At 43.5% G+C, this 17,598-nt stretch overlaps 1 protein-coding gene across 3 annotated transcripts in view; it reads left to right on the top strand.

Moving 5' to 3' along the window:
• HADHB (hydroxyacyl-CoA dehydrogenase trifunctional multienzyme complex subunit beta) overlaps window positions 1-17,598 on the top strand; it is a 38,213-nt gene that overhangs the window by 1,436 nt on the left and 19,179 nt on the right. For 2 of the 3 annotated variants that reach the window (XM_002709975.5, XM_008254657.4), the window contains exons 2-5: window positions 7,982-8,056; window positions 8,165-8,209; window positions 11,532-11,631; window positions 14,652-14,696. In XM_002709975.5, coding sequence (XP_002710021.3) covers window positions 7,990-8,056; window positions 8,165-8,209; window positions 11,532-11,631; window positions 14,652-14,696 — 257 coding nt within the window. In that variant the 5' untranslated portion in view covers window positions 7,982-7,989. Of the gene's footprint in view, window positions 1-6,271; window positions 7,626-7,706; window positions 8,057-8,164; window positions 8,210-11,531; window positions 11,632-14,651; window positions 14,697-17,598 lie in introns of those variants that run through there. The other variant, XM_070069344.1, reaches the window with a different exon arrangement.

Below are 17,598 nucleotides of genomic sequence, written 5' to 3'. Positions count from 1 at the left end.
CAGAAATTGGATAACCACTTCTGAGTAAATTGTAAGAAGGGTCTTTTTCTTTTTAAGATTTATTTTATTTGGCCAGTGCCGCGGCTCACTTGGCTAATCTTCCGCCTGCGGTGCCGGCACCCTGGGTTCTAGTCCTGGTTGGGGCGCCGGATTCTGTCCCGGTTGCTCCTCTTCCAGTCCAGCTCTGTGCTGTGGCCAGGGAAGGCAGTGGAGGATGGCCCAAGTGCTTGGGCTCTGCACCCATATGGGAGACCAGGAGGAAGTACCTGGCTCCTGGCTTCAGATCAGTGCGGCGCCGGGCATAGCGGCCATTTGAGGGGTGAACCAACGGAAGGAAGACCTTTCTCTGTCTCTCTCTCTCACTGTCTAACTCTGCCTGTCAAAAAAAAAAAAAAAGATTTATTTATTTATTTGAAAGGCAGAGTTACAGAGAGGCAGAAGCAGAGAAAGTCTTCCATCCGCTGGTTCACTCCCCAAATGGCCACAACAGCTGGAGCTGAGCCAATCCGAAGCCACGAGCCAGGAGCTTCTTCTGGGTCTCCCATGTGGGTGCAGGGGCCCAGGCACTTGGGCCATCTTCTACTGCTTTCCCAGGCCATAGCAGAGAGTTGGATCGAAAGAGGAGCAGCCAGGACTAGAACCAGCACCCATATGGGTTGCCGTCGCTTCAGGCCAGGGCTTCAACCTGCTGCACCATAGCGCTGACCCCAAGAAGGTTTCTTGATGACATCATGAGATTTTGGGGGTTCTGTAGCCTGCCTCCTGCCCACGTATCTTCTGTATCCAGTTGCCTGCTGTCTTGATTACATAGATCAAGAGTAGCAGTTTTTTATGTAAAGGGCCAGATTGCAGTTGGCACTTTGCAAGGGTACGGTTGTCAGTGTAAGATACTGTTTGCTGACAACTCTGGAGGTGTGTACAACTTGCTAGCTAGAGGCCCATGGGTTGTAGCTTGCCAGCCTCTGACATAGATCACCCTCTTGGCTTCACCATTTTATGCCCTGAACTCTCAGCAAAATTGTAAACTCCCTCAGGGCTGAAGTGTTAGAATGTGTCCTGGTCTCCCAGGGATACTAAGTGTATTTGAATAACCACTGCTAAGATGAAGCAAATACCTGGGTAGCAGCATGTCAGGCCAAGTTGTACGTGGCTGCGTATTCACTCATAGCAGCCCTTCCAGGTGGTTAATAAGATTATCTCCATCCATACCTAAAGGCTCCAAGAGGAAGGTGAAGCCACACGGTTCTGATGGAGCCAGGATTTGACTTGGCCTGGTTTGAGAGGGTTGCTGGTAGCTATTACATTGTGTCTTGATGATGTTGCAATAATGAGCCTTGGCTTCTGCTGCTTGCTTAGCCGCCCCCACCCCTTCCTGTGCTCCTTCCAGGTGCCTGCAGCTTCCTGTATCTTTCATAGTTACAACCCCCTCCCCCCCCAGACCTTCCCTGGGGTCTCCAGCTTTGAATATTCTGGAGGCAGAATTTCTGTTTTCTGCAGCTTTGCAAGTGATGGTCGTGGTCAGTCCTCCCATAGGATAGTTTGTGTTGTTCCTCTGACTTTTGAAATCTCTACTTTTGTTTTAATTCTTTTCTTTCTTAAGAGTTATTTTATTTATTTGAAAGACAAAATTACACAGAGTAGTCGAGCCAGAGAGAGGTCTTCCACCCACTGGTTCACTCCCCAAATGGCCGCAAGAGCCAGAGCTGAGCTGATCCAAAGCCAGGAGCCAGGAGCTTCTTCCGGGTCTCCCACACCGGTGCCTTGGGCCATCCTCCACTGCTTTCCCAGGCTATAGCAGAAAGCGGGACCGGAAGTGGAGCAGCCAGGACTCAGAACCAGCACCCATATGGGATGCCAGCGCTTGCAGGCCAGGCCTAAATGCTGCACCACAGTGACAGCCCCTTGTGTTAATTATCAAAGGAATCTGTGTCATGTAAATTTTTTTCCTGAAGCTACAGGAAAGTCTGAAGAAAAGCAATACATCTGTAATTCCACCACTCAGACACTATTGATAGCATCTTCCTTGTGTTCCTCTGTATAGTTTTCATGCATTTGTATATTTTATACTTATATAAGATAGTAGTATATGTAGAAATGTTAAATAGGGCCGGTGCCGTGGCTCACTAGGCTAATCCTCTGCCTAGTGGCGCCGGCACACCGGGTTCTAGTCCCGGTTGGGGCGCTGGATTCTGTCCCGGTTGCCCCTCTTCCAGGCCAGCTCTCTGCTGTGGCCAGGGAGTGCAGTGGAGGATGGCCCAAGTGCTTGGGCCCTGCACCCCATGGGAGACCAGGAGAAGCACCTGGCTCCTGTCATCGGATCAGCACGGTGCGCCGGCTGCAGCACGCCGGCCGCGGTGGCCATTGGAGGGTGAACCAACGGCAAAGGAAGACCTTTCTTTCTGTCTCTCTCTCTCACTGTCCACTCTGCCTGTCAAAAAAAAAAAAATGTTAAATAAAACTAGAATTATACTGTACACAAAAGCAAAATGCTGAGTTAAAAAATTAAAGAGGGGCCAGTATTGTGGCTTAGCAGGTTAAGCCACCACCTACAGTGCCGGTTTGAGTCCAGCTGCTCCACTTCTTATACAACTCCCTGGTAATGCGCCTGGGAAAGCAGTGGAAGGTAGCCCAACTGCTTGGGCCCCTGCACCCATGTGGGAAACCCAGAAGCTCCTGGCTTCATTGGGACCATTTGGGGGAGTGAAGCAATGGATGGAAGACCTCTCTCTCTCTCTCTCTAATTGCCTTTCAAATAAAACTAAAAAACAAAATTAAATAAAAGCATCTTCTTATTTCTTTCATATCCAGACTTATATCTTTATGGGCTTTTTTTTTTTTTAAGACTTTATTTATTTGAAAAGTAGAGTTACAAAGAGAGGGGGCTTCATCTGCTGGTTCACTCCTCAAATGGCCGCTACAGCCTGGGCTAGGCCAGACCTGAGTCAGGAGCCAGGAGCATCTTCCAGGCCATGTAATTTTTTATTTATACAGCAGGGAGCTGGATAGGAAGTAGAGCAACTGGGACTCGAACAGGCACTGAAACCTTGACTTTCTTCTTTCTTTCTGTCACAAATGGGATCTTCCTACACAAATGTCTGCAGCTAGCTTTTTCATTTAATGAATATTTTGGGCCTCCATCCATATCAGTATGTATATGTATATCATTACATCATATTTTCTTTACAAAATACTGAACGGCATACCATTGTATGTTTGTATTATAATTTGTTTTCTATTAGTGTGCATTTAGATCAGTCCCACTTTTCTGTTATGACTGCCTTGGGTATTTCTGTAGGCTAAAGACTTAAGTATGCTGTGCATACAATTTGAATATTTCTACAGGTTAGAGATCAATAAGGAATTATATTAGCCATATTCTTAATTTTTGCCAATCTGATAACCCCAAATCTTACCTTCTTTAATTTTTGAAGAGTTTCATTGTTAGTGAGGTCAAACATTCTTATGTTGTTTATTTGGCATTTTAATTTCTTCTGTGAATTGCTCATTTGCTCCTTTTTGCTTTTGGTCATGTATCAGGAAGGAGCCTTTCAGTTGCAAGTGACAGAAAATTCAAACCAAATCTACTTATTAAAGGGAATTTATTGGCTCATAGCACAATAAGAGGATGGGTTTCAGATGGGAGCCGACCAGAGCACTGATTTCTTTTCCTGAAATTCTTGGCTCTGTCATCTTGTGATGTCACTTGTATCCTAGGCTAGCTTTGCTTATGTTTGCAGATTGCTGTAGTCACATCAGATCACAGATGGAAAAATGGGTGTTTCAGAATTCCAGGTAGAAGACTTGAGTGTTAGAATGACTGAACAATCCCTAAATCAATAGCAGTGGTGAAGGCAGTCTTGTGCGTGGTTGCTCTAGGCCTTGGCTACCTGTACCAAGGATTTTGGTGGTGAGAATGAGATTATCTTGATTAGATAAGTCTTGGTGTTGGACTAGATCATGTGTGGCAGCCCTGTAATGGGATGAAAGAGATAGTGGAGCAAAACCCATAGATTCCATTACAGATTGTTGCTGTTTTTCCTGTACTTTGCACAAAATCTGTATGTATTATGGACCTTAACCTTGTTCTGTTTTACATGTTATAAGTATTTTCTGTAATTGTTTGTCTTCTAACTTGACTTTAGTATCTTTTGCTATGTGTATATTTTAAATGTTTATATAATCAGGTCTATTAATTATTCTTTTTTTTTTTTTTTTTTTTTTTTTTTTTGACAGGTAGAGTTAGACAGTGAGGGAGAGAGAGACAGAGAGAAAGGTCTTCCTTCCGTTGGTTCACTCCCCAAATGGCCGCTACGGCTGGCGCACCGCGCCGATCCGAAGGCAGAAGCCAGGTGCTTCCTCCTGGTCTCCCATGCGGGTGCAGGGCCCAAGCACTTGGGCCATCCTCCACTGCCCTCCCGGGCCACAGCAGAGAGCTGGACTGGAAGAGGAGCAACCGGGACAGAACCGGCGCCCCAACCGGGACTAGAGCCCGGGGTGCTGGTGCCTCAGGCAGAGGATTAGCCAAGTGAGCCGCCGTGCCAGCCAGTTACTCTTTTCTATTGTGGTTTCTGAGTCTTGTGCCACATGTTGGAATCCCTTCTGCATCTAAGATTATAAAAATATTCTTTGCTAGAACTATTAAATTTTAAAAAATTTGTGTGTGTATATATATGTGTGTGTGTATATGTGGTTAGCCATTTTCCTAGCTAACTTACTGACTACTTCACCCCTCCCACTTCTTTGAGATGCTGCGGTTATCATATACTCAGTTTTCTATTAGAGCAGGGTCTCCCTTTTTGTTATCAAAAGTTTCTCGACTAATTTTTATGAATTTTATTTCAAGAAGAACTTAGCGAATTTGTGGGGCAGCCCCTTGTAACATTATAGTAGCGTCTAGAAATGGTGGCGCCCATCTCGTGAGCCTCTTTGTGCTGCCCTGGCCAGAGTCCTTTGAATAGACCTAGGCTGGTGTGCCTAGAAGTTAGACTTCATCTCTCTCCAATCCATGTTTGCAACATGTGTTTTGTTTTTTTTTTTCTTTTTGAAAGCCATAAGGCATCTTTCTTTTAGTGTACAAAGATCCAAGAGAAGTTAAACTTTAAGACTTTTATGTTATCTATTGCCGTGTATCAAATTATCCCCAAATTTATCAGGTTAAAACAAATATTTTTCATCTCCTACCATTTATGATGGTCTGACATCTGAGCCTCCTATCTGGGTTGTTCTGACTTAGAGCATCTCATGAGGTTGCAGTTGGAATGTTGCCTGGGATTGAGGTTGCTCCTGGAACGCTGGCCAGGGTTGGAGTCCTCTGGTAGCTTGCCCGCACTAGAGGATCCGCATCCAAGATCACGCCCATGGCCCTTGGCAGGAGATGCGAGTTTTTATCACATGAGCCCCTTCGAAAGGCTGCTCTTCACCTGCCAGCTGGCTTCCCTCAGAGTGAGGCATGTGAGGCCGACCAAGACGGAATCTCAGTAACTTTTATAGCCCAATCTCAGAAGTGACATTCCATCCCTTCTGACACAGGCTTTTGTTCACACAGACCAACCATGCTGTAGTGTGGAGGCACCTGGACAAGGGTGTGAACCTGAGAGGCAGAGACTATGGGGGGCCAACTTGGACACTACCATAGCCTTCACTGGCAAATTCTGTTGAGTTTTTTAAGTTAGAACTTGTTTCAAAATTGAGGAATTATTAAAGATGTGCAACAACAAATCTTCCACCTCATCCCCTTACTCAGCTCCCTTCCTTGCAGCCAGTAATCATTTTTAGCGTTTTTATGCTTCAAGGAGTATTTTATACTGATACAAGGAAATGAACATATTATTTTTCCTCTTTTAACGTGACTGACAGCATACTAATTGTGGTCTTTTGCACCTGACTTTCTTACTAATCGAGCTTGGAAATGGTTCCATGTTGGTACATAATCATTTATCTTTTTTTTTTTTTTAAGACTTATTTATTTATTTGAAAGAGTTAGAGAGAGGGAGGGAGAGAGAGAGAGGGAGAGCTTCCATTCTCTTGTTCACTCCCCAAATGTCCGTAACTGCTGCAGAGGCTAGGCCAGGCCAAAACCAGGAGCCAGAAGCTTCTTCCAGGTCTCCCATGTGGGTGGCAGAGGCCCAAGTACTTGGGCCATCTTTTGTTGCCTTTCCTAGGCCATTAGCAGGGAGCTGGATTGGAAGTGGAACAGCTGGGACTTGAACCAGCACCCATATGGGATGCAGGTGGTGGCTTTGCCTGCTACCCCTCAACACCGGCCACTCATTTCCTTATTTTTTTTTTTTTTTTTTTACGATTTTATTTATTTATTTGAGAGGTAGAGTAACAGACAGAAACCGGGAGAGAGAGAGAGGTCTTCCATCTGCTGGTTCACTCCCCAAAAGGCTGCAGCGCTGGAGCTGGGCTGATTCAAAGCCAGGAGCCAGGAGCTTCTTCTGGATCTCCCACACAGGTGCAGGAGCCCAAGCACTTGGACCATCTTCCACTCCTTTCCCAGGCCGTAGCAGAGAACTGGATGTGAAGAGGAGCAGTGGGGACTAAACCGGCACCCATATGGGATGCTGGTGCCGCAGGTGGAGGCTTAGCGCACCACACCACAGCGCCAGGCCCATCATTTCCTTATCAGTTAAAACTGCAGAATATGTATTCCACTGGGTTGCTGTGTTAGGGTTTACATGACCAATTTTCCTGTCTTTGGTTGTTCTAATCTTTTGTTAGTGACAACAAAGGTCAGGTTTCAGATGTGCAAGTAATTTCTCTGAAGTGAAATCTCAGAAGTGAATCGCCGGATCGGAAGTTAAGACCAGTTGTGGTTTTGACAGATCTCTGCTGAACTGCTCTCTATAGGGGTGACAGCACCGCACAGCCTTGGCAGGGCTGTGTAAGGCTGTCTGTGCATTCTGTAACTCCCAACATGCCTGTCAGACCTCCAAGCCCTGGCCAATTTGACAGACGATTATATCTGTGTGGTTTTAATTTGAATTTCTCTTAAAAGTGGCATTGAACATCTTTTCATATATTTATGAGCAGGTTTATTATTTCCTTCTTTGTAAGCAGTCTGTTCTTATTCTGTGACCGTTTATCTACAGATTTATTTATTTATTTATTTATTTACTGATTTGAAGGAATTAGGAGTGGTGGTGAATATATCTTAAATACTTTTTAATATGTAAGTTTTTAAATTTGTTATGATTTTGAAGCAATATCAGGCTTTGAAAAAAGTTGCAAGTGCAGTACAACAAACTTTTTGTCCAAGCAGCAGTTGAGAGTAAGTTGCTGATGCGATGCTTCGCCATACCTGAATATTCTCTTCAAGTGCAAAGGTTCCACAGAGCCTCCTACGTCGTCATGCTAGGGCTCCCAGAGGCAGGAGAGCGACAGCAGCGGATCCACGATCGTGCGCAGCGGCCTCCGCTTCTTCAGCTGCAGAGGGGAGGCGCACAAACACTGGAGTCCTGCCGCCTGGGTTCAGCTCCCTGCTCTGCCATGCGCTGCCTGGGCTCTCTGGGCAGGTCACTGCATCCTCCATGCCTCAGTTTCTCCCGTCTCGTGGAGAGGGTATAGTAACCATGCCCTCTCCATAGGTCATGGTGAGAAGCTATGTCAGTGTGGCTGTTATAGTAGTGTCAATATGAGAAGAAGGACAATATGGACCTCTTCATAGGTCATGGTGAGAAGCTATGTCAGTGTGGCTGTTATAGTAGTGTCAATATGAGAAGAAGGACAGTTGATAATAGATAAGATTTTATAATATTTCATATCAGCTATGGATAGGGTTATCGGATCAAAGACTACAAAATAAGGAGTCTTCAGAAAGTTCATATTCTGAGACAACAGTGCATGGCTTTCAGGTTTTATTTTGGTATCAGAATAAACTGATTTTTAAATTGTATTTTCCACAAACTTTTTGAAGTATCCTAATATAAGCTACAAATTGTTCGAATAACCTGGAGTATACTTTTGTTTTTCTCTTTAGATTTCAGCATGACTTCCATCTTGACATATACATTTAAAAGTCTTCCCAGCACGTCAAAATGGGCTCTCCGATTTTGTAAGTTTACGTTTTTCTTTCTTTTTAAGATTAGATTTAGATTTATAAGCTTGTTGCACAGACATTGAGTGATACTGCTTTTTGTAAACAGTTTATTTTGTCTTGCAGCTCTACGGCCCCTGAGCTGTTCCTCCCAGCTATGGGCTGCTCCAGGTACGGTAACTTATAAAATAGTCATCAATAATTTTTTTACTTAAATGTTATATACTGCATTTGCAAATTCTGAATAAAAATAAAAACTAGTTTTCCACTTCTTTCCTTTGTATGAGCAGCTTGAACATGACTGTTGCCTTCAATTTAGAAAACTGTGCATCCAATGAATAATGACCTTACATTGTTTAGGAATGAACTTGGGTGTTGGCAGGGGCTGCTTTCTGGGCTTTGGAGTCCATAGTCCTGGAAGACTGGAGCCCTGGAGTCTCCATAAACCATGTTGGCCAGTAGGTTCTCCTCTGGCTGTCAGTCCTGGAGATGATTGGCTTACAATCTGAGACCTGTGGGGGCCAAAAGTTAGCTTGAAACATTTGCAGTTGGTGATAGGCTTTCTCTATGAGTAGGCGTGAATTTCAAAATTTCTTGCACCAACATAAACTTACCTTTCAGTTCCAATTTTCTGTGAACCGTATTAATATATACTTATCCCAAATACAATAGACCTGTTAGTGAAAAGAAGTTGGTTTAGTCAATATGATGCAAAAGAATAAGGAAATTTGCTGCTTTTGATGTGGTCATTTAGACCTCTGGTAAATTTAGTGAGTTAGTATCTCTGGGTGATATATAAACTTTTGGCAGCACCTGCTGTAAGTGTGTCCTTACTGGCTACTGCTGAAACCCCCTGATGGGGCGCAGGCATTTAGCTTTGGTTAAGATACTTGCGTCCCCCATTGGTGGGATTCCTGACTCTAGATTCCTGATAATGCAGACCCAAGGGAGGTAGTGGAACTGGCACCTGTATGGGATGCTGGTTCTGCAGATTGGAGCTTTAACCCGTTGTGCCACTACGCTGATCCCTGACCCAGATCTTTTAAACTGCATTTCAGATCCTCACAGTTCATTGCTATTTTGTACCCATGGCATTCTGGAATATATACAAAGGTGCCGTGTTCTTAGCCTTTGGGAGAGTTTTGTTGAAGCCAGGAGCTGATGCGGACAAAACAGGATAAGAGTCTTGTGGGTGACCGTTCAATACATGATGAAGAATGAATTTTTTTTAAAGATTTATTTATTTATTTCAAAGGCAGAATGGTAGAACAAGGGAGAGACAGAGAGAGGGGGATTGTCCATCTGCTGATTCACTCCCCAAATGGCCACAATGGGCAGGGCTGGGCCAGGCCAAACCCAGGAGCCAGGAACTCTGTCTTGATCTCCCATGTGGGTTGAAGGGCTCAAGTAGCTTCTCACATCCTTGGTGCCCTCCCAGTGTAGGGGAATCTCAAAGTTAGGTGTGTTTTAATTGTAAGTGATGGACCCTCAAGTTCAAGATGAGAGGATGCCTGTGTGCTCCGAGTGGAAAGTGTTAGGGACCGAGCAGGCAGCTCTGGGGACTGACAGCTTTTCTCTCATGCTGCTCCTGGTGTGTGCCTTTCCTGGCCTTTTTGCCTCTACTGATCTTTCTTCACTCTTCATCCTGGGCTTTCGCTGCCCCATAACTCCGCCTACAGATGACTTCAGTTTATCATTTCCTAGGTTTTTCCTCACATCCTAGATTTTTCTGATTCACTAATCTGCATTTCTTGCCATGCTTCATTGCTTAGATGCCTAAGAGAGGGAATCTGGCTGGCACAACTTATCACTTGTAGGTAGAGGACACAGGCTACTAGTTGACTGCTCTGGATTGGTGGTTATGGGTCTGTTCACCTACCCTGAAGTGAATAAGCTTTTGCCATGGGCTTAGGGGCATGGCTGCCCCTTTGGCAGAGGCTATAAGCAGGATCATTCGGAGGGGGCTATGGGAAAGCAGCCTCTGCAAAATATGTCTCTGCTTTTCTTCTGTATTCTGAGCTTCAAATATTTCATAGCTACGCTTCCCTTCTCTTTAGAACTTTAGTTTCACATCTCTAAATATCTTCCAATGGGTATATCCACTCGAACGTCCCTCCATCATTTCAAAATTAGCAGTTTAGATATTCATAATAAATGTCTACCACCAGTTTGAAAGAAACAGTAGTCAGAGCTGAGTCATAATGAAACCTGTCCTGGGGCCGGCGCTGTGGCATAGCAGCAGGTAAAGCTGCCGCCTGCAGTGCCCAGCATCCCATATGGGCACCAGTTCAAGTCCTGGCTGCTCCACTTCCAATCCAGCTCTCTGCTATGGCCTGGGAAAGCAGTAGAAGATGGCCCAAGTCCTTGGTCCCCTGCACCTGTGTGGGAGACCCGGAAGAAGCTCCTGGCTCCTGGCTTTGGATCGGCACAGCTCCAGCCATTGTAGCCAGTTGGAGAGTGAATCAGTGGATGGAAGACCTCTCTCTCTCTCTCTCTCTCTCTGCCTCTCCTTCTCTCTCTGCGTAACTCTGACTTTCATATAAATAAATAAATCTTTAAAAAAAAGTGTGTATCATACATGAGTGTATGCATGTGCATGCAGTAAAAGAAAAAAGGATTTGGGAGCTGGTGCTGTGGTGTAGTGGGTGGAGCTACCGCCTGCAGTGTTGGCATCCCATACAGGAGGTTGTTCCCGGCTACTCCACTTCTGATCCAGCTCTCTGCTATGGCCTGGGAAAGCAGTAGGAGATGGCCCAAGTCCTTGGGCCCCTGCACCTGCGTGGGAGACCGGGAAGAAGCTCCTGGCTCCTGGCTGCAGATCAGTTCAGCTCTGGCCATTGCAGTCATTTGGGGAGTGAACCAGCAGATGGAAGACCTCTCTCTCTCTCTCTCTACCTCTATCTCTCTCTGTAACTCTTTCAAATAAATAAATAAATCTTAAAAAAAAAAATTTGAAAAAGCATGCACCAAATTAATAGCATTTACCTCTGGGAAGGAAGTAGTAAAAATTTAGGTAAATTAAGTCAAATAGAATAAGGTTGCATTCTGGGTTTTCCAAAATAGCAATAGTCATGAGCTACATGGCCTTTATTTCTACATAGAAAGGCATGAACCTCAAGCTATGTAAAGGGAATACAGTATTAACCATGGCAGCCTCTAATATTATGGGCAGACTCACATGTAAAATTGGTTACTTCTAATGTGCTAGGTTGTCACACTTGGTTAAAAAGAACAGTTTTGCTAATGGTATAAAAACCCTCATCATTGGGTATAATCTTTATTCACCTTGAATATTATTTAGAAACTAGTAAATGCTAGTCAATTTTGTAGCACATCCCGCCTTTTTATTTTATTTTGAATTGGTTTAATAAGTGGCAAACACAACTTGGCAGTGAATGACATAATTCTTCTTAGGATGTCTGTCTTTAAAAATGTAAAAAGTCATCTGACTTCATATATTTCAATTAATAGTTCTTTGGACTTTTTCCTAAAGCTGTCCAGACCAAATCAAAGAAGACCTTAGCCAAACCCAATATAAGGAACATCGTGGTGGTGGATGGGGTCCGCATCCCGTTTTTGCTGTCTGGCACTTCGTAAGTATGAAACAGTCGCGTATTTTCCCTTCTGTTCAGGAACTGTCAAAAGCAGTCCTGTTAGTGGAGTGATATCTGGATAGATATCTATATTCTGGATAGAATCTCCATGAAATTATTATACAGTGAGTCAAGGGAGGGCTGAAATAATATGACAAAGTTTGTTTTTTATCCCTTCTCATGAACAAGCCTAGTGTTGTTTTAGCCTGAATCAACCATATTTTGCTAGCCTAGTGTAGCTCGGCCCAGGTAGCTCACTTCCTATGTAGGCATTTTCCTCTTTGCTGGAGACAGGTGTGCTGTTTCTGTGCCTCCTTGGACTTTGAGTGCTCAGGGTGTGGGTCCAGGAGCATTTTTTTAGGGCCTCAATCCAGTGCTTTGACCTCCTGAAAATGAGATTTGGAGTAGTCCAAACCCTTGGCACAGCAGAACCCTGAGTGAATGGGACAGGAATGCTTTCAGACCACCCCAGACTCCCCCAGGACCAATAGCCGAACCCTGTAGCCTTTTCTGTCTGCAAGTGAGGCTCAGTCTTTCCACTGGCTGATTGTGGACTTTGGTAACTAGGCTCAAACTGTTTGTTCTCTTTGGTCAAGGTGGTTTTAATGTTCATATTTTAAACAGGCAGTCACATTCAAAAACTTGCTGGGGAGTATTAGAGACCTTTTAAAACTAGTGAGGCCTATCTATATGGAAGATCTGAGGTGTGTATGTTCAGTGTAGAAATCAAGGTGCAGAGTACTGTGTATAATACTACGTGATTTGTGAAAGACCCATACCTGTACACACACCAAAGAACAAGAAGGATATATTTTTTAAATAGTTTAGAACCTAGAAGGTACTTGTATTTCCTTATAGAAGTAGTGCTATAAATCAGTGGTGGCACAGTTTCTTCATTCACCCTGTTTTATCCATGAGGTGACCCGTTTAACAATGTTTTTGATCTCTTCTCTGTACTCAGACAGTAACAGCAAAACTAAGAGTCTGAAGTCTGTAGTAACTAGAAGGAGATGGGCTCCTCTTTGTACTTAGCAGTAACAAGATAGAAAAAGAAAGTTCCATCAAGAAATATCTTTGCTAGGAAGACTATATGTGTGTGTGTGTGTGTGTGTGTGTGTGTGTGTAACTGTAGGTATTTGATTCCTCATTTCAGCAGTTGTTAAAAAATGTAAATGTAGGGGCAGATATGGGGCAGCAGGCGGAGCTGCTGGCTGGGATACCTGCGTCCCATATAGGAGTGCCTGCTTCATGTCCTGGCTCCTCTTCTTCCTATCCAGCTTCCTGCCAGTGCATCCTGGGAAAGCAACAGATGGTGACTCACGTGGGAGACCAGGATGGAGTTTTTGGCTGCTGGCTTTGGCCTGGCCCAGTCCTGGCTGTTGCAGGCATTTGGCATAGTGAACTAGCAGAGGAAAGTTGTATCTCTCTCTGTTTTTCTTTTTTTTTTTTTTTTTAACTTTTATTTAATGAATATACATTTCCAAAGTACGAATAATGGATTACTATGGCTTCCCCCCCATACCGTCCCTCCCACCCACAACCCTCCCCTTTCCCACTCCCTCTCCCCTTCCATTCACATCAAGATTCATTTTCGATTATCTTAATATACAGAAGATCAGCTTAGTATACATTAAGTGAGGATTTCAACAGTTTGCTCCCACACAGAAACATAAAGTGAAAAATAATAGATGATTTTTTTTTAATGATGATGAAATCAGATCAGACCTATTGTCATGTTTAATCCCAGTGAGAGTCAAGTTGGGAGTTGATAGTTTCTTTTCTTTTCTTTTTTTTTTTTTTTTTTTTTTTTTTTACAGAGGATCAGTTTAGTATGCATTAAGTAAAGATTTCAACAGTTTGCACCCCCATAGAAACACAAAGTGAAATATATTATTTGAGTACTCGTTATAGCATTAAATCTCAATGCACAGCACATTAAGGACAGAGATCCTACATGAGGACATGAGGAGTAAGTGCACAGTGACTCCTGTTGTTGACTTTACCAATTGACACTCCTGTCTATGGCATCAGTAATCTCCCTATGCTCCAGTCATGAGTTTCCAAGGCTATGGAAGCCCTCTGAGTTCTCCGACTCTTATCTTGTTTAGACAAGGTCATAGTCAAAGTGGAGGTTCTCTCCTCCCTTCAGAGAAAGGTACCTCCTTCTTTGAAGACCTGTTCTTTCCACTGAGATCTCACTCACAGAGATCTTTTGCCAGAGTGTCTTGGCTTTCCATGCCTGAAATACTCTCATGGGCTTTTCAGCCAGATCTGAATGCCTTTAGGGCTGATTCTGAGGCCAGAGTGCTATTTAGGGCATCTGCCATTCTATGAGTCTGCTGAGTATCTCACTTCCCATGTTGGATCACTCTCCCCTTTATTTATTCTATCGGTTAGTGTTAGCAGGTACTAGACTTGCTTATGTGCTCCCTTTGACTCTTAGTCCTTTCATTATGATCAATTGCGAACTGAAATTGATCACTTGGACTAGTGAGATGGCATTGGTACATGCCACCTTGATGGGATTAAATTGGAGTCCCCTGGTATGTTTCTAACTCTACCATTTGGGGCAAGTCAGCTTGAGCATGTCCCAAATTATATATCTCTTCCCTCTCTTATTCCTACTCTTATGTTTAACAGGGATCACATTTCAGTTAAATAATAAAAAATGAAAATAAATTTTGAAAAGCAAAGCACATTAAAATTTTTACTAAAGGAGATCTAAAAGGTAGAGTTTAGTCTTAAAGAAACTTTAACACAGTCATGCTGAACATTAAAGAGTTGGGTAACATTTTTGTTGGATTCTTAGCAAGCTCAGTAGGAGGTAGGGCTTGCTAGACTTTTGAAGATGACAAATAGCAAAGTCACACTATTTCTTCGTTTGAAATGATAATGCCTTGGATAGTAAAATGCATTTGCAGCAGCATATGGTAGATGCTCTTTGGGTATTTCAAATAGAAAGGAAAAATTTTATTGGAGTTCTAGGCTTTTGGTTGAAATTATTTGTTTTCTTTCCCCAGATACAAAGACCTGATGCCACACGATTTGGCTAGAGCAGCACTTTCGTAAGTACATAGTTTCATTTTAGTTCTTGTTTCCTGAAACGCACTTTCCCAGTTTTTACACTTGAAATAGCATATTCTATAGAATGTTCATATCTAGCATATGGATTTTTATAGGGTTTTTGACTACTGATTAGCTCTTATTGAATCAGTTCGTTCTTCATTTTAACCACTTGCACTCTGGAAGTTTGAGTACCTCGCAAGTGTCAGTAGTCATTACCTTGGAAATAGTCTGCAGTATCTCCGCGTGACAGTGTTCCTCCATGAGTACCCTGCCCCAGGATGAGATGGTCATCCTAAACTTTTACATATTTTTGATGATTGTCCTAGGAACTCAGTTTCCATATAAGGGTGACTGAACCAATTAAGTAGATATTTATCTAGAAAGAAACCTGATGATTCATGTGCAAACCAAGGAAAAATAAAACAAGGAGTGAGCATTTAGCCTAGCCATTAAGACACCTGTGTTCCACACCAGGATACCTGACTTTGAGTCCCCACTCTGCTCCCAGTTCTAGCTGCCTGTCAACTGGGAAGTAGCAGAGCTGACTCGAGCAGTTGGGTCCCTGCCACCCACCTGAAGATTTGGCTCGAGTTCTCATGGATTCAGCCTGGCCCAGTCCCATCTGTTGGGAGCGTCTGGAGAGTGAACCAGTGAATAGGATCTTTGTCTCTTTCTCTGTATCTCAAGGAAATTTAAAAATATTTGGATATGCTTAAATGAGATCAAGGTATAAAATGATTTTGTCTGAGTCATATAATATAAGACTGTTTCTGGGGTGGACATAACACCGGAGGCATTACCTCATTCATTTGCCAGCGATGACACCTGTGTCTTCCACCAGCCCCAGGCTTGTCTTAGTTTAAAAGAATTCTTCCATTTACCGTTCTCCCACTTTCAACTCCGGTTTTCTCTCTTTTCCTCTCAGACTTCAAGGCTGTGTGAAGCATTGCTCTTCTTTCTCACACATCACTCTGCCTGATCCTGTGATAATGGTTTTCCTCTGCACTGGTGTCCAATAGCCGTGCTGCGGACGCTTCTCCGGCACTCTGTGCACCAGTCTTTTTGCAGACCTCTGGCTCTGGACTGTGTCACATGTGACACTGTCAGTCCTCAGAACTGTCTTCCTTTGACTTCTTAGTGTTATACCTCTATGGTTTTCCTTCTGTTTCCTGACTGACTCTGAAAGAAAAAAAAAAAAGGAAATCTTAATCTTTTTCAAGGGTATTTTGCAAGTTTGAGTCCTTAGAATTTGCATTTCTCTGTATGTACTTTCCCATTAAAATCTCAACTGCTAGGGGCAGGCATCTGGTGCAGCAGTTAAGGTGCTGCTCGGGCTGCCTGCATCCCATATTGGTGTGCCTGGCTCTGAGTCCCAGCTCTGCATCCAATGCTAGCTTCCTGCTCATGTGCACTCGAAGCAGCAGATGACGGCTCAAGTATTTGGATCTCTGCCACTCAAGTGGGAGATCTGGATTGAGTTTCTGGCTGCTGGCTTCAACCTCGCCCAGGCCTGGTCCAACCCTGGCTCAGCCCCAGGTTTTGTGGGCCTTGGGAGAGTGAACCAGCAGATGGAAGATCTCTGACTCTCTGCCTTTCAAGTAAACAAAAGTAAACTTTAAAAATTTCTTAAAGAATTTCAACTACTTAATCTTTATTTTTTAAATGTATATGACTCCAAATCTTTAAATATGACCTCTTTTCTTAGACATCTCAAGTTCAGCTTATAAAAACCAAAATTAACTTTTCCCCAAAGCTGACTTTTTTTCCCATTTCTCATCATGGTGCTATTTTAATCCCAGGCTGGAAGTTTGCAAATTTTTCTTCAACTTTTTATTTTGGAAAATGTCTGATACATAAGGTAAAATTGAAATGACAATACAATGAACATCTAAATACCCCACACCTGGGTCTCTAATTGCTACCATGCTGCCACATTTGCTGTATCTCAGTTGAACCATTTGCCAGTCAGCTGCAGATACCACACTTCAGTCCTAAACACACAAGCATTTTTCTTCTAAGAATAGGACCTCTGGGGCCGTCGCTGTGGTGTAGTAGGCTAAGCCTCCACCTGTGACACCGGCATCCTCTATGGGTGCCAGTTTGTGTCCCGGCTGCTCCTCTTACTATTCAGCTCTCTGCTTATGGCCTGGGAAAACAGAAGATGGCCCACGTGTTTGGACCCCTGTACCCACGTGGAAGCCCGGAAGAAGCTCCTGGCTCCTGGCTTTGAATCAGCCCAGCTCTGGCTGTTGCAGCCATTTGAGGAATGAACAAGCAGATGGAAGACCTCTAACTCTGCCTCTCAAATAAATAAATAAAATCTTAAAAAAAAAAAGAATAGGACCTTCCCTTATAGCTATAGCTTACCGTAGCCAAGAAGATAACAATACCGTAGCCAAGAAGATAACAATAATTCCGTGGTAACTTCCAGTATCTAGTTCATGTTCACATCATCTTAAATTATTTCAAGAATGCCTTTTAAAAAGAAATTTCAAACCAGGACTTAATCATGATTCATATTACAAATGTGTCTCTTTAACCCCTCTCTTTAAAAAAAATTTTTTTTTTGTTTATTTGAAAGGCAGAGTTAGAGAGAAAGAGAGAGAGAGGGAGAGACATAGGCAAAGAAATCTTCCATCTGCTGATTGAATTCCCAAATGGTTGCAAAGGCTAGGGCTGGGCGAGACCAAACCCAAGATCCAGGAACTCCATCTGGGTCTCCCATGTGGGTGCAAGGGCTCACACACACACATACCCTAACCGTCTTCTGCTGCTTTCCTAGACACATTAGCAGGGAACTGCATAGGAAGTAGAGCAGCCAGGACACTAACTGGTGCCCAGTTGGATGCCAGCATCACAGGCTGTGGCTTTACCTGCTGTGTAAGAGTCTCTTGAATCGCT

This window comes from Oryctolagus cuniculus, chromosome 2 (genome assembly GCF_964237555.1).
Source record: "Oryctolagus cuniculus chromosome 2, mOryCun1.1, whole genome shotgun sequence".
NCBI lineage: Eukaryota > Metazoa > Chordata > Mammalia > Lagomorpha > Leporidae > Oryctolagus > Oryctolagus cuniculus.
The sequence above is the reverse complement of the archived record's forward strand: the minus strand, read 5'-3'. Positions and strand labels throughout refer to the sequence as shown.